The 15,687-nt window shown below is 41.8% G+C and overlaps 1 protein-coding gene across 1 annotated transcript in view; it reads right to left on the bottom strand.

The window, feature by feature from the left end:
• LOC137435018 (nebulin) overlaps nt 1-15,687 on the bottom strand; it is a gene marked incomplete at its 3' end in the record, with an annotated part of 363,563 nt that overhangs the window by 60,870 nt on the left and 287,006 nt on the right. The window contains 14 exon segments of the mRNA XM_078785019.1: nt 4,088-4,192; nt 4,405-4,509; nt 4,721-4,828; nt 6,437-6,544; nt 6,864-6,971; nt 7,138-7,242; nt 7,439-7,543; nt 7,940-8,137; nt 8,311-8,424; nt 9,071-9,178; nt 10,849-10,953; nt 13,142-13,246; nt 13,974-14,078; nt 14,337-14,534. Of these exon segments, the coding sequence (XP_078641145.1) occupies nt 4,088-4,192; nt 4,405-4,509; nt 4,721-4,828; nt 6,437-6,544; nt 6,864-6,971; nt 7,138-7,242; nt 7,439-7,543; nt 7,940-8,137; nt 8,311-8,424; nt 9,071-9,178; nt 10,849-10,953; nt 13,142-13,246; nt 13,974-14,078; nt 14,337-14,534 (1,677 nt within the window).

Below are 15,687 nucleotides of genomic sequence, written 5' to 3'. Positions count from 1 at the left end.
ACCTTACATTCCACGCTTACTGCATGCTCTTCATGATGGAGATGACGACCTGTCGTCTTCAATTTTGCGAAGAGTTCTTAGCTAAACTTGACGAAGAGGACACAATGCTAGACAACATCTGGTGGTCAGATGAGGCATGTTTTAAGCTTAACGGCACAATTAACAGACACAATTGTGTCTACTGGGCTGCGGAGAACCCAAGAGTGACAGTTGAGAAGGAGGTAAATTTACCTGGCATGACAGTTTGGGCAGCCATATCTCCATTAGGGATAATTGGACCCTTTTTCTTTGAGGGATCTGTCACTGCAGAAATTTACCTGGATATGCTGCAAACCTTCTTTTGGCCCAGGGTACAAGATCAGGACTGTTATTTCCAGCAAGATGGAGCTCCACCTCATTATGGGCGTCATGTTCGTCAGTGGCTTCATGAAAACTTTCCCGGAAACTGGATCGGCCGCCGCGGTCCGATCGAGTGGTCGGCACGCTCCCTAGACTTTACGCCTCCAGATTTCTTTCTTTGGGGGCTCATGAAAGATCTTGTTTATCATGAAAAGCCTCGTACCATTCAGGAATTGAAGGCTCAAATCACTGCAAAGTTTGAGGAAATTGATATCGAACTCTGCAAGCGTGTGTGCCACTCTGTGCCTGCTCGGCTGCAATTGTGCATCAATCACGAGGGAGGGCACTTTGAAAATTGCAAGTAAAACAGCTTGGTACAGTTCCGTAATACTTTTCCCCCGAATAAATGGTTAGATAAACATGTCATTCATCTATTTCTACCTTCTTGTACACTGTAATACAAATGGCAAACAAACAATCAACTGACAGAAATATATATATACAGACTTGGCATTTAATATGGAATTTTTTTTTTTTCTTGACTTGGGTTTACTTTCTTAACTCAGTATATCAATCTGGTGAGTTTCTTTTACACTTTGGTGATTTATTTGTTAAAAGAACCACGTCACTGATTGTCTGTCGCAGCAAGAAGTCAACAACCCGATTATTTCACAGGTGGCGTGGCAAAATGTACGGACAGGTGCATTTGATGATTGGCTTCACAGTCGGGTATACAAGGGTTGTTGCGTTCTGTATTAGTGGAAAACAACAGCTGCACGCCTCCAAAAGTTATTGCCGCTTCCTCTGGAGATGGTCCGTCAACTCGACAATGCTGTTTGTCATGGAGTGGTGGCTTTACGAAATTACGGCATGAAACAGCGTGCTATTGCTCGGCAGTATGGCATCACTCAAGGTCAGGTGTCAAAGATCCTGAAACGAAATGCTCAGAGGGGTGTCCCTACTCCAATACCGAGGCCAGGACGTCTCCGCAGAACCACAAGGAGGGATGATCGCCAGCTGCACCAGTTTGTCCGCAATGGCCATACCAAGTCAGCTAATCGGCTTAGGGCTGAGTGGCAGCAACTTACAAATGTGCCTGTATCCAGAAGGCTAGTCAACCAACGACTGGTTCAAGCAGGCTATCGTGCCAGGCATCCCCTGAGAAAGCCACGCCTGACCAGACAACACCGCCAGCGCTGATTGCAGTGGGCCAGAGAGCACCGTCAATGGCAGCCAGGACACTGGAATCACGTGATCTTCAGTGACGAGTCTAGATTTCTGGTCTATCGTCAAGATGGCTGCGTCCGAGTGCACAGACAAGTGCATGAAGCCTACAACAAAGATTGTATAGTGCCAATAGTCCAGGCTGGAGGTGGTGGGGTGACCGTTTGGGCTGCTTTTCATGAGGGGGCAAACCTGACCTGGTTGTTCTGAATGGAAACCTGAACCAGTTCAAGTACAGGGTCATTCTGGAAGAAACATTGCTTCCGTTTGCTCGTGCAGGATTTCGAGGAAACTTTGTCTTCCAAGATGGCAATGCACAGCCTCATCGTGCTCGCATGATCCAACACTTTCTTGCTGACCGTAGTGTAGAGCATATGGAGTGGCCTGCCATGTCCCCGGATATGAATCTGATGGAGAACTTGTGGGCAGAATTAACGCGTCAAATCGACCACTTGGACCAGCAGCCGACATCTGTGCGTGAATTGCAGCAGGCTATTGTCACTGCATGGCAAGCGATCCCTGTCCAAACCTTGGCAAATCTCGTGAACAGCATGCCTCAACATGTACGTGCTCTCCTGAATGCTCGTGGGGGTTACACGAAGTACTGAACTGTAATTTTACTGTCCATAATCCCAGTCGTAATTTAACTTTTGTTTTTGTTTAAAAAAAATTGGGCTAATGTGCAAAATAAAGAGATACTTCTGGAAAACGTACAGAAGTTTAACACAGTACTGTCCATGAATTGAGTTCGATATCAGTTGACATCACTTTCAAGGATCAATTTATTTGTTTCGAAATGTCAAATGTGGTTTTTGTTTCTTTTAAAGGTCACATTAACAAAATCTAGAATAGTTTCAACATAATTCCAATGAACTTTTGGTTCTAAGACATCTTGAAAAGTAAGTTCACCCCCACAAAAAAAATATTCCATATTAAATGCCAAGTCTGTATATATATATATATATATATATATATATATATATATATATATATATATATATATATATATATAAACAGAAATCGGGCACTGCTTTTGACTCACCCTGTAGATATATATATATATATATATATACATACATACATATATATACATATATATACCTACCATCTGCAATCCCCGTGTGAGTGTCTGTGTGTGAGATGGGCCCGTTTGTCTGGGGAACAGAATAAGACTGTCTAAGACTGCCCTGTGTACTTTTCCTTCCTCTTTCTTTCTTGTACATTCTTTCGTTTCCTCTTCTTCTTTGTACATTGGTAATAAATTGCCCTGTTCTTTCTGGTTTCTCCTTAATCCGATCGTCCTAGTCTTTTCTCCATTGGGTAAACGTGGCACGATCGGAACCGCTATAATCGGGTTAGCCATTGTTAACAGCTCGGATCGCGGATCGCTATCCGCTCGGCGTTTCCACCTGATATCCGTGATTCGAGCGGGAGTTATTCCCTTGCTTCATGGTCGGTGGTAGTACTTAGGCAATAGGACTACAACTCGACCAACAACCCTATTTACCACCGACCGGAAGGAACGTTATAACCACCAGGGTCGCGTCGGCCAGATAAAAGACAAGGGGATTAACCCCCTCTTGGTAAGGGGAGAGCCGACGTTCTGAGGTCCGCAACAATATATATGTATAACTATATTCTGAATCGGTTGTAAGAGCTTAAGAGAAGAAGTAAGTCTGTTGACGATGAGTTACAGGAAACCAAGTGAGGTATTATGAGAGCGGGGAGGGGGTATGAACACAGTTACAGGAAACCAATGGCAGGCGAGAAGCTTATGCACACCAAAAGCTTATGCACATTTATCAATTATTGCTAAATCACTTCCTATAACTGAGTCATGGGCATTTATAGAATGAGGCTTATATCAAGGTATTGGTAACTATCTAACTTGGTTACATTTGGAAAATCCAGGCAACATTATTTCAGTGTCATGGTCTCTTGTTTCCAGAAGTTACTATAGACATTCAAAGCTAGCCTTATGAATTGAAAAGCAGGAAGAAGCTTAAGGCAGGGTCACATAACGGTTCAGAAAGTGTAAACGGGGGGGTTGGAGGAGGAGGGGGTGGGGAGGCGGGGGGGGGGGGGGGTTGGGGGGGGAGGGGTTGGAGGGGGAGGGGTGCCCAAAACACAGATTTGAACAGCCAAGGTCTGGTGGAACCACCTTTGGAGGCCATTTTTCCCCGCAGAGCAGGGGTTGGCCTTTTTTGGGCACCGTGGTCCCCTTTTTGAAGCAATGTTTTACGGCCGGATGCCCTTCCTGCCGCCAACCCTGTTAGTTGCCTCTTGCGACACACAGGGAATTACCAGTGAACTGGTACTCAATTTGCCAACCTTGGAAGTATGACAGGCAGTGTCAACCCCCCTGGCGTTAATTCAGCGATCGACCAGGATTCGAACCCAGGATCCTAGGATCCAAAGCCGTCACCCTAACCGCTAAGCCAACACCAGGCTACTTTTCTTAAAAGAGAGAGGGACTGTAATGGAGTATGAGGAAATGAAGGAGAAAGACCAAAGTGAGACTTACATCACTTGTAATGATGCCCACATACTGGTGGTGGGCGAGTTCAGGTGTGAATGGCATGCTGATGAGGGTTCCCTTTGTTCTATTGTATGCCTCCTTGTACACCAGCTGGAAATCAAGACCAGAAGGATGGGAACAGGTAGATGACCAGGATGATCAGGAAACAGGGATACGACCAGGAGATGACGAAAGCAATGTGTGAGGTGCGTGAGCATGGTGCGCGAGCACGTGGTCTGTGTGTATGCTGCGTAAATGTGGTCAATGTGCAGGTGATGTGAAAGTGTGTTGTTTTGGTGTGTACAGATATGTGATAGACTCACGTCACTGATGGCCTTCTGCGTGGCTTTGACCTGCCTTGTCCGAGGAGTTTCTACACTGGGGTGGATTCTGTCCTTGTTCTTGTGGTAGACTTTTCGGTACAAACGCTGAGCGAATCATATCAAGTGATAGTATAACACATCGAATAACATCAAAGCACAATGAGAAGGTTCAAACATAATGGCAATGAACGCAGATAAAATGTACCAAAAGTGACGAATGATTTTGTTTGGAACTGAAATAACTTATTAAATCGCAGATATAAAGAAGAATATGAAGAGACAAGAGCACAATGTGATGTGGGATGAGTATGCAAACCTCATTTTGAAACTTCTCGGCTCTCCGGACGGCTTCGAAGAGCACCGAATCAGGTATCAGTTGATATCCTCTGGCCTTGCTCTTTTGGTAATCATCCCGGTAACGCACCTTGAAAAATGGACCATCTCAGGTATGTCACAAACACTAATGGGTTTTGCTTGGTTAGAACTTGGTTATACAAGTGTAATGAATCACAGAACTGCCATTATGCAAGTTCAACTATTAATTGGTGAACCAGTGTTGTGCCTTACTTATTAACACCTTGATAAGGAGCAATTCCTCAAGGTGGGGGGAAAAGGAAAGAGGACATTTACATGGTAATAAATAAATCCCGAAGTTTTGATTGTCAATCATCTTACTATAATTCACCAAATGTCTGTCCGTCTGTCTGTCCGTCTGTTCCCAGGTACCGCAAAAACGGCTGCACCGATCGCAACAAAATTTTGGGTGGGTAATCCTGGGACCCCCTGGAGTAAAATAGGCTATATTGTTTTTCCAATTTTTTTCCAATTTCCAATTTTTCCAATTTTCCAATTTTTCCAAACACGATGGAATAATATTTACCGATATGAACAGTGATGTGGCTTTTATTGAAATTCTACAAATACTGTTTAGATTTTGATGATTTGCGTGTGATATGATTTAACGGATGTTTATATAAATCGTTTAAAATAAAAAAGCCTTCAATTTCTGATATTTTGCCTTTTCATTTGAGCCTCCCAATTGAAGCCCCGCCCGTAGGGCGGGTACCGTTGCTAGTTAAAAGTATTTCATTCCTAGTATAACCTGTTTATAATCAGTTCATACAACAGTGTCCCTCTAAACTATAACAGGGAATTCATAATAGTGGGTACGGTGTTTTGGATACACAGTATCATGATGATAAATCATTCATTCACACACTCACTGTCACTCACTCTCACTCAATGGCTCCAATCGTGTGTGGTTGGTCGAGGAACATGTTCAGCTCAAGTCTTTCATGAACCAGCTGGCTAGGTCTGACATGCGACTGAAGGTCAGGAATTTGGAATTTGACCAGAGTGCTGGCGATACCCCGCGTACTCTTCATGAAAGACAAGTGTGATCTTCCACCAATGACCAGTGTTTGCAGACGGCAAGATTTTAACGTCCTTTCGATAGACGGCGCACACAATGATACATCACCGCCATGCGGAACAACAGGAAGACAGTTCATAGCTACGTCAAGACTCTGACCCAAGCTAGATAGCTCAGAGGCGAGTGTGCATACCTCTAGCGTACCCTCCTAGCTTAACATTGGCAATTCACCCTACTGTATTAACTGGAGAATAGTAGAATACTACTGTATTAACTCGTAATATTGTAATATTTACTATAGTGATAATACAGTATCCACTATGGGGAATACTAAAATATCCACTCCATTTGTACCATAGTATCAGATGGTATATGGTGTTACTGTGTGGTCAATAGAGTAGAAATTATGATAGTATATATTTTCAGATGTGGATGATGATTTTGTTACTGCAGGGAATAACTTTGATAAAGTTGATGATGATTCAGTCAGTCAGACAGGTCCAAAAAAAAAAAAAAAAAAAAAAAATTGTCAGGGACAAAATGAATGAACTTATGTCAAAATCTTCTTATGTGATTAAAAGCAAAATATTAGAAGTTATAGTTTCTGAAGGTGATACAACAAGCTGTAATGTGCTCTGAAAGGCTCGGAGTGATACTCACTTCATCTAGAGTTTGTGTCGCATTTTTGGCATTGAGGTGGCTCAGAGCATCCACAGGTAGCTTGTACCCCGTGGGAAGAACTTTCTTTCCAGTGCTGCGGTATAGAATCTGTGAACAAAAATGATTGGAAGCAGGAAGTGCTTTTTCTCTAATCGCAGCACTTTTTCTCTCATTATTTTCCAGCATTTGCCATTACTATCCTTTGTCGTTACACTTTGCTTATGAATATCAAATATCTCATGGTATATTTCATACAAGAGTATAGCATTAGCAAGAATACCTTGTTAAATTGACCAAACTGCCTCACAAAGACATGTCATTGTCCATAATCACCTTAACTAACAACCTGGCACACGCATCGGTTCCTAAAGTGATCCTCTAACAAAATGGCTGCATGAATAATGTGGCATAGCTGAAATACACCAACCTCACTCTGCATGAGATTGGCTTGTTTCGCTCGGTCGGTGTCCACCGTGTGTGCAGTAGGGATGAGCGTTCCACGAACCTTGTTGATGTAGTTGTGGTGATACTTCACCTGCGTGACAAAAAGGAAAGAGTGAAAGATTCGATTTTCCTTACAGCACATGGCCATTTTAAATGCAGAAATAACGGAGCATGCGAAAGACAGGAATATTCACAGAGTGACACAATATATGTTCATACTAATGATAGCAATAATTTCCAAAATGTTGGAAACTTGCATCGCTCTGCTGGTTGCCGCTGGTTACAGCCCGCCGGTACTCAGGACGGTCAAGGACAATTTGGTACTGATGTTTTGCCAGTTCACCCTCGGCCTTGTACTTCACCTGGAAGAGAGTGATGTAAATGGAATGGGTACTTAATGGCGGAAGTGAAAAGTGCATGTTTAAAAAAACCATTTTTCATTATGACAACCAAATCAGAGGCATTTCTTAACGCCATTGCCACACATGCCATTCTGAATTATGACAAAAAAGTAGAAAGCGCATTGAACATGAGTGACTGTAGAAAGAGAGGACTCACTTCACTGAATATATCATGTCTAAGCTGTGCAAGTTTCATGTCAGGTGTATCGTAAACGAGGCAGCCAGCTCCTTTGATCCAGTTCAAATCATCTTTGTAGAACCACTGTGAGAAAAGGTAAAGGGGATAAAAGAAAAGAAATAATAAGAGCTCGAGGCAAAACTTTCATGTACTTCATGCCATTAAATCTGCGGTTGCTTCCCTTTTATCTAACTTTACATATATTTTTCGAGCAGCTCTCTACAAGAAAACATGCAAAGAGAATTCTGGAGACTCAAAGTGACTTTTCTCGATTTAGCTTTTAAAAACTCATGCTCATGAAAACTCATGTGGATATTTCAGTCCTGATTGCCAATATTTCTATGTCAGGTCTTGCACTTCTGAATTTCGGCAATGATAATATCACCAACAATATTGACATCAATCATGACGTAAAAGTGGGAAATGTAGAGATGTTGTCAGTGGTGGGACGGGTGTAATAATAAAATAGTTCAAACATACATCACTGAGCTGTTCGTTGACTTTTCGTGCGTGAACGAACTCGGCAAGATCCGGGCGGCAGGTCCACGGGTGCAGGTATGTGCGATAGTCCATGCCACTGACCATCTTCTGTGTCGCACGGGCTGTCTCCAGCTGCTTCAGGTCAGGGGGTATGTGGATCCGAGCCTTGTTCTTCTCGTAGACCTGTTTGTATAGGAGCTGAAGGCAGCGACATACACACGCACATCAAAATTCGTTGTCATCCTCTGGCACTACAGGCAAAGCAAAAACCATTAGTCTCAAATAGAATCCAGAGGAAAGGCAAAATATGGAGATAAATTTATTTAATCATCAAGATATGTAATCACGTCAATCTACTTTGCCAAACCCACATCACTGCGAATGCGATCAGCTTTGAAAGCCTGCATCGCTCGAGGATCTTCCTGGAGGGATTTTGGCAAGCAGTAATGTGCCTTCAGCTTCTCATACTCCTGCCGGTACTTCACCTAAAGAACAACGAAGGAGGGGAGGGAGGGGACAAGAGGAGATGATGGAGTTGAGGGTATAAACAAAATATTTGTGATGTTACTTGAAGGGATTCATGTTAGATCACATGTTTTCCAGTGGAAAAGAAAGTAAGCGAGAGACTTCCTCCACACACCTACCACCACTCTTCCTTAATGCTAATGTGTTGAGGACAAAGGTGTTGTCGTTCAAATGCGAATATTGTGCAACATTTAAAGCAACAGACAAATGGCATTGCAACGGCCACTTAATCCTGTCGGAATGAGTAAAAGATTTACGTTTCATGATCCACCTTAAAAAAAAACATTTAAATAGACATACTGAAAATTTTAATAAAACAATGGCAGTTGAAAACAATTAGGTTCTAATGTCCTTCCCTTTGCATCAATATGATATGAAAAGTTACAACACAATGGGCAATATGCTGCAATAACATGTTACGACGATTAGTCACCATAATAAGGAACCGTTGTTGTGCTTTGTCAGGGGTTCTCGGAAGAAGACCTTTGGCCCCTGGCATGGCATGCGTATTTAATAGGTTTGTAACAGGCTCCAAACAAAGCCAGGAGTGACTTTGTGACAAAATACACAATTTGGAAGTTTGGTTGTGCAGATGATCCCACTTACAATACTGGGAAGGTCCTTGGTTTCCTTGAGCTTGATGAAGCCCCAGGAATCCGTGGGAAGGGTGTAACCTCCCGCCTTCGTTGTCTCCCAGGCATCCTTATAGCGTTTCTGCATTTCAAGAAAAGGTCACCAATCAGTATAGTGAGTTTTACATTAGCAAAACCCAAACAATGAGCTTCTACACCCTCAGTCCGCTCGCACCTGCGGAGATGCTTTTTATGTAATTTCTACTCTGACATCAACAAAGCTGCTACGACAGAAATGTCTGCTGAGATTATGATGGAGCACTCGGTGATGTTCCTGCTTGGAGCATGGAATGAAGGTATTGGAAAGGGTGTTGGAGAGGAGGATAAGGAAGAAGGTGAAGATCGACGAAATGCAGTTTGGATTTAAGCCAGGAAGAGGAACGACAGACGCGCTCTTTATTGTGAGGCAGTTGCAGGAGAAGTACATGGAGAAGAGGAGGAAGTTGTTTCTTGGGTTTGTTGATCTGGAGAAAGCATTCGATAGGGTTCCACACGAAGTATTGACGTGGGCATTGAGGAAGTTAGAAGTGGAGGAATGGTTGATCAGAGTAGTGATGGCAATGTACAAAAGAGCGCGCACAGCTGTAAGGACGAAGGACCGGAACAGTGGTGAGTTTGAGGTGAAGGTGGGAGTGCATCAGGGGTCGGTACTAAGTCCACTACTATTTGTAGCTGTGATGGAAGTGCTGGCTCAGAACGTAAAGGAGGGTTTACCATGGGAGTTGTTGTATGCAGATGATCTGGTGTTGATTGCGGAAAGTATGGATGGACTGAAGGAAAAGATGAACAAGTGGGAGGAATGTATGGAGACAAAAGGTCTGAAGGTGAATATAGGAAAGACGAAGGTGATTGCAAGTGGTAAAGCATGTGGTGAGGTGAAAAGAAATGGAAAGTGGCCATGTGCTGTGTGCAGGAAGGGTGTCGGAGTGAACTCCATTCAATGTACAATGTGCGCTGAGTGGGTTCATCAAAAATGTAGTTGTCTGAGAGGGTCATTAACCAGTGTGGCAGCTACATTCAAATGTAAGGTGTGCACAGATGGAGCTGCAGATGGAGGAAATGTTGAGTTGGATCTTGGAGACGGCGTGAAGCTGGAAGGTGTGAAAACATTTTGCTACCTCGGAGACATGCTGAATGGAGAAGGTGGATCAGACTCGGTAACGGTTGCTAGAGTGAGATGTGCATGGAATAAATTTCGGGAACTGAGTGGCGTGCTGATGAGGAGGGGAGTGTCGTTGAAGCTGAAGGCAAAGGTGTATGCTGCATGTGTGAAAAGTGTTATGATTTATGGGAGCGAGACATGGGTCATGAATGTAGAGCAGCAACGAAGGCTGGAAAGGGTGGAAATGCGAATGGTTCGGTGGATGTGCGGAGTATCGTTGAGAGAGAGGAAGACAAATGATTAATTGCGAAAGATGATGGGAATAGAGCCTGTGATTGATGCTGTGAAGAGGAACAGGTTGAGATGGTTTGGTCATGTGTTGAGGAAGGATGAAAGTGACTGGTTGAGAAGAGTGATGGAAATGAATGTAGAAGGAAGTAGAGGATGGGGAAGACCGAGAAAGACTTGGCTAAAGATGGTGGAAGAAGAAATGCGGGCAAGGGGGTTAACAAGGAGAGATGCAGAAAATAGGGCAAAATGGGGAAGATTGTCATGGGGACCGCAAGGCTAACCCCCGCTCTAGCAGGGAAAATGGCCTTAAAATGCATGTTGTTGTTTGTTGTACTCGGTGATGTTCCTGCATAACTTACGTTGCTGTATAGTTTCTGAATGTCTTGGTTCCTGAGGTTTTCCACCGTATCTGGAATGGCTAGGTACTTTCCACGCTGTTGCAGATAAGTGTTCTTGTATTGAACCTGAAAGTAACCCCATCATAAGACTCATTAAGAGGATACCAACCTGAGAAACAACTGTTAGTGAACAAACTAAGACTCGTGATATGCAAATATTATGACACGGTCAACGATAAAAGTATGTCCTTGTGATAATCTGCTCTTCTCTGCAGCTTGGCACATGAAGTTGGCACTTCTCTGCATACAATGAAGAATTCGTCTGTTATGCATAATACTGAACTCTTTAAGCTATGTAAAGCACTCCTGTAAGGTATAAACGAAATATCCTGAAATTATACATTTTCATCGATGCTTTTAGCTAAACGATAATACAAATGTTTGTCCGTCTGTCTGTGTTTGTTTGTGTGTGTGTGTGTGTGTGTGTGTGTGTGTGTGTGTGTGTGTGTGTGTGTGTGTGTGTGTGTGTGTGTGTGTGTATGTCACCATTTTTCTCAGAGATATCCATATGGATGATCATCAAACTTTCAGAGATTCATCAGTGAGTGCCAGGGAGTGTTTCAGGTAAAAAAGTTAGATTTTTTGGGGATTTTTTAGTGCTTAATTGTTCTATAGTGCCGAAGCCTTTGTATCTATGTGAAAGGTATTAGATGATCCCTGACCCCATTCCTTAGTGGGTGTAGGGAAGTGTTTAGGCCCCCAGAAAAAAGAGAAAAAAACAAAATATTTCTTCAAAAAGTCAACAGGATGAAAACATCACCGGGCAACGCTAGGGACCCTAGCTAGTATATAATATGACGATGGCTTGACTGGCATATTTCAGTCCACTCTAGTACAAAGGCCTCAACATGGTATACTTTTTCTATTTTACTAGCACATACTAGCAAGTCTTTTATACTAGCAAGATGCCATTGCCTACACGGCATTATAAACGGGGTAGGGATGGAGTGGGCAAAAATGCACATGGCGTCTTCTGTCATCGAGGCAGCAAGATGGGAGCAACAATTCGCATTAATTGCCACATATGATGCAATTTAAATGTTCTCATGGCGGTGAGGTGCTCCATATGAAGCTGTTTGTTCAGTATATCATATGTGTAGCTTTTTGATGCCTATAGAGTCAATATAAAATTTTGTATAGGTGTCAAAGTCAGTGAGCAATTGAAAATTAATAGTAAGATCCCCTGTGATTAGGAGCTATTATGGAACTGCCTTTAGAGGCCATTTTTCCCTGCAGAGCAGGGGTTGGCCTTTTTTGGGCACCATGGTCCCCTTTTTGAAGCAATGTTTTATGGCCGGATGCCCTTCCTGCCACCAACCCTGTTAGTCGCCTCTTGCAACACACAGGGAATTACCAGTGAACTGGTACTCAATTTGCCGACCTCGGAAGGATGACAGGCTGAGTCAACCCCCCTGGCGTTAATTCAGCGATCGACCGGGATTCGAACCCAGGATCCTAGGATCCCAAGTCGGCACCCTAACCGCTAAGCCAACACCAGGTTTTAATTAGGAGCTATTATACTCCAGTGACTCAAATTTTTGATCTTCCTTGTTTCTTCAAGCTTCCTCTGTCAGCTGCCAGTTTGCAATTGTTGTCGTCTTCCTTCGGGCTGTCCATTCTTCTTGCTATGTATCGAGCCCAGCTCCATTTCAGTTTTTACATTGTGACCAACATGTCATTGAATTTGGTTTTCTGTCTGATCCATTCGCTTCTCTGCTTTAATCTTTTTGTTAGGCCAAAACAGCAACTCCCCATGGCTAATATACAAGAAAATGTAAACAAAGGTGAAGGAAATTTTGCTCATCAAGAATGAATTATGTTTATGTTTGTTTATGTGTTTAGAGTACCACCGAATACGTCATGTGCTCAATTCTAACTTACAATACACTATGCTATCGGTAATATATTTAAACTACAGTATTGTGGAAAAAATTATAATATATTACTGAAAACAAATTTTTAATGGAACATTATATTACAGCAATAGCAAAACAAAACTACGAAACACTACATTTAAAACCTAATACCAGCATTTCATGATGTCGTATTTTTGGAAGCTTAACCCTTACAACAATCTCCTGTCATTTCTCATGAGAGTAGATAGAAATATGATGAATCTCTCCTCAGATCTCATGAGAAGCTTTTGTACAGGATTTGATACTGTATAATTAAGTTATCGTCAAAACTGCAGTGAAAGGCATAAATAATCAAAAGGTCACCAAAATTAAAAAAATGCTGTTTCCCTACTACTTACCTCACTGTTCTGGTGCCCACTCTTCAAAGCTGTCAGGTAGGCTGGAGTCTTGGTTACGTTTGTATAGAACTGAAGCTGCTTCTTGGCATCTGCATGGTACTCATTCTGAAATATCATTGCACTTATGTTAGTTCGGATTCACAGAAAAAAGAACACATGGTATACCAGCACGATTGGGTGCCGGGCCGACGATGTAGTCAATTATAGGGCACAACCTAGGAAAGAAACCGAGGGGCTCATCCATAGGTGGATAGCTTCGACTGTTTTTGCTTAGGCAATTGCAATTATTGTGCGATAACAAAAAGCAGGTGTTGAACTAACAGCAGCTACTGTGACAGCATGTAGTATATCTTCGTTCATGGGATTAAACGTGCTACTGAGTTGCACTGTGACATCATTCATAGACAATCCAGAGTATTAAAGTTGCCCAACTTCTGAATGGCCCACAATAACAAAAAGTTGCGACGGAAGTTGATCAAATCTTCCAAGTTAAACAAAAGTTTATCTTTCCAGCTCATTGGCACTCATTCGTGTCATGGCACTCATTCCACTTCTGAGATATATTAAAGCGCAATACAGATTGCACAAGACGTCGATGAAACACCAGAAAACAAATACAAAGTGTGTGACCAGCCAACCAACAGGTTTTAATCAGCCACTGGCACATACACGGATCCTTGAGTGATTATAGATTATAATCAAATAAATAATATATTAGTTGTGTAATATTAACAGCAGCATTGTGACTTGTATACAACTGCTTTAATCCCCTTTTGTTTGTGTAAGAAATATTCTTGTTGATGAACATGGCTGCAAGCTACAGTGATCTCACCAGACTGACTAGTTCTTGGCTGTGCTTTGAATGCAGGAGTGCTGGAGTGTCCCATGTATAACATCCAATTCCCTTGATCCAATTCAGGTCATCCTTGTAGAAAAACTGAATGAAGTAGAAGTGAGGAGACATGCAAAACAAATAACCGAACATTCACATGTATAATCAGCTGGGATCTGTGCAGATTGCAATTTGAGATTCACGAGGAACAAATGACTCAAATGGAATTTAACTAGAACAACAAACCCCATTTTTGAATGAGCAATATAAAAGAGATCTCAATGATGACAAAAGTAAATGAGTGTAGATGCAAAGAGCTGGCTGGATAACAATCAAGATGGTACCCAGACACAAGCCACTTACGTCACTTTGCTGATCATATGCTTTCCTTGCTTGGAAGATCTCCTGACGGTCAGCTAGGTTACACCACTCATGCGGATGGACACGATATTCCAGATCACTAAGGATACGTTGGCAGTTCTGGGCCGTCTTGTGGCAGATTAGTTCAGCAGGAAGGTGTATCTGGAATTTGTTGTCATGGTAGAGTTTTCTATACTCGAGCTGTAAAAAGTGCGAGGGATTGCTTTACCACTTTACCAAAACAGCAACAGTGATGATGGTAACTGCAGTGACACAACAGTTTTCTGTACTGATATTTACATTGACTATTTATCCATACCTGGGAAGAAAATTCCAAAAGTCTATGACAGCTGGCCACAGTAGGAACTGTCCTGTTTCATTCAAAATTTTCTGCCCTGATATGTGTATAAATATATATACACAATATACTGATATTTTCTGTCCTGATATGTGTATATATATATATATATTTTATATATATATATATATATATATATATATATATATATATATATATATATATATATATATATATATATATATATATATATATATATATATAGTATATACAATATATATATATACAATATATATATATATATATATATATATATATATATATATATATATATATATATATATATATATATATATATATATATATACAGTGGTACCTCGGCTTACGAGTTTAATCCGTTCCGTGACGGAGCTCGTAAGCCAAATCGCTCGTAAGTCAAAGCAAATTTTCCCATTCAAATGCATTGAAATGCTATTAATCCGTTCCAGCCTCAAAAAAAAAACACCAATTTTTTTTGTTAGGTGCTTTTAAATAACAAAAATGTACTTTATAAATAACAAATAATGTATAAACAAGCACGACCTCGTATATACTGTACATAATACAAGAGAATGTAAAGAAATAAACTGGTTTTATTAAGCAGAGGAGAAGTGCATGCCAGGTGAGGTGTGCGTGTTGTCGACTTGGCGAGGCAGTACGATCGTACTCCTTCTACGATATGTACGATTTTGAAGCAGAAGGAGTCCATAAAGGCTATAACGCCAGCCAAGGGCGTTACGATTATTTCAAAGCTCCGGACCTCTATCCATGAAGATATGGAGAAGTTGTTGTTTGTGTGGTTGAAGGAGAAGCAGCTCGCAGGAGATACCGTGACCGAGAGCATCATGTGTTTGAAAAGATTGAAACTCGGATATCGAGCACGGACCACGAGGTGTTTTTTCTTTTTTCTTAATCTCGGTTTCAGTGAACTTTTGCTCTGTGCTCACGTGTACTGTACCTGTACCTGTAATGGTACGTCAGAGGATGGCACCTGTTGTCATCATATTAAGTGCAAGA

The sequence above is a fragment of the Myxine glutinosa genome, chromosome 1, assembly GCF_964187855.1.
Source record: "Myxine glutinosa chromosome 1, kmMyxGlut1.1, whole genome shotgun sequence".
Lineage (NCBI taxonomy): Eukaryota > Metazoa > Chordata > Myxini > Myxiniformes > Myxinidae > Myxine > Myxine glutinosa.
The sequence above is the reverse complement of the archived record's forward strand: the minus strand, read 5'-3'. Positions and strand labels throughout refer to the sequence as shown.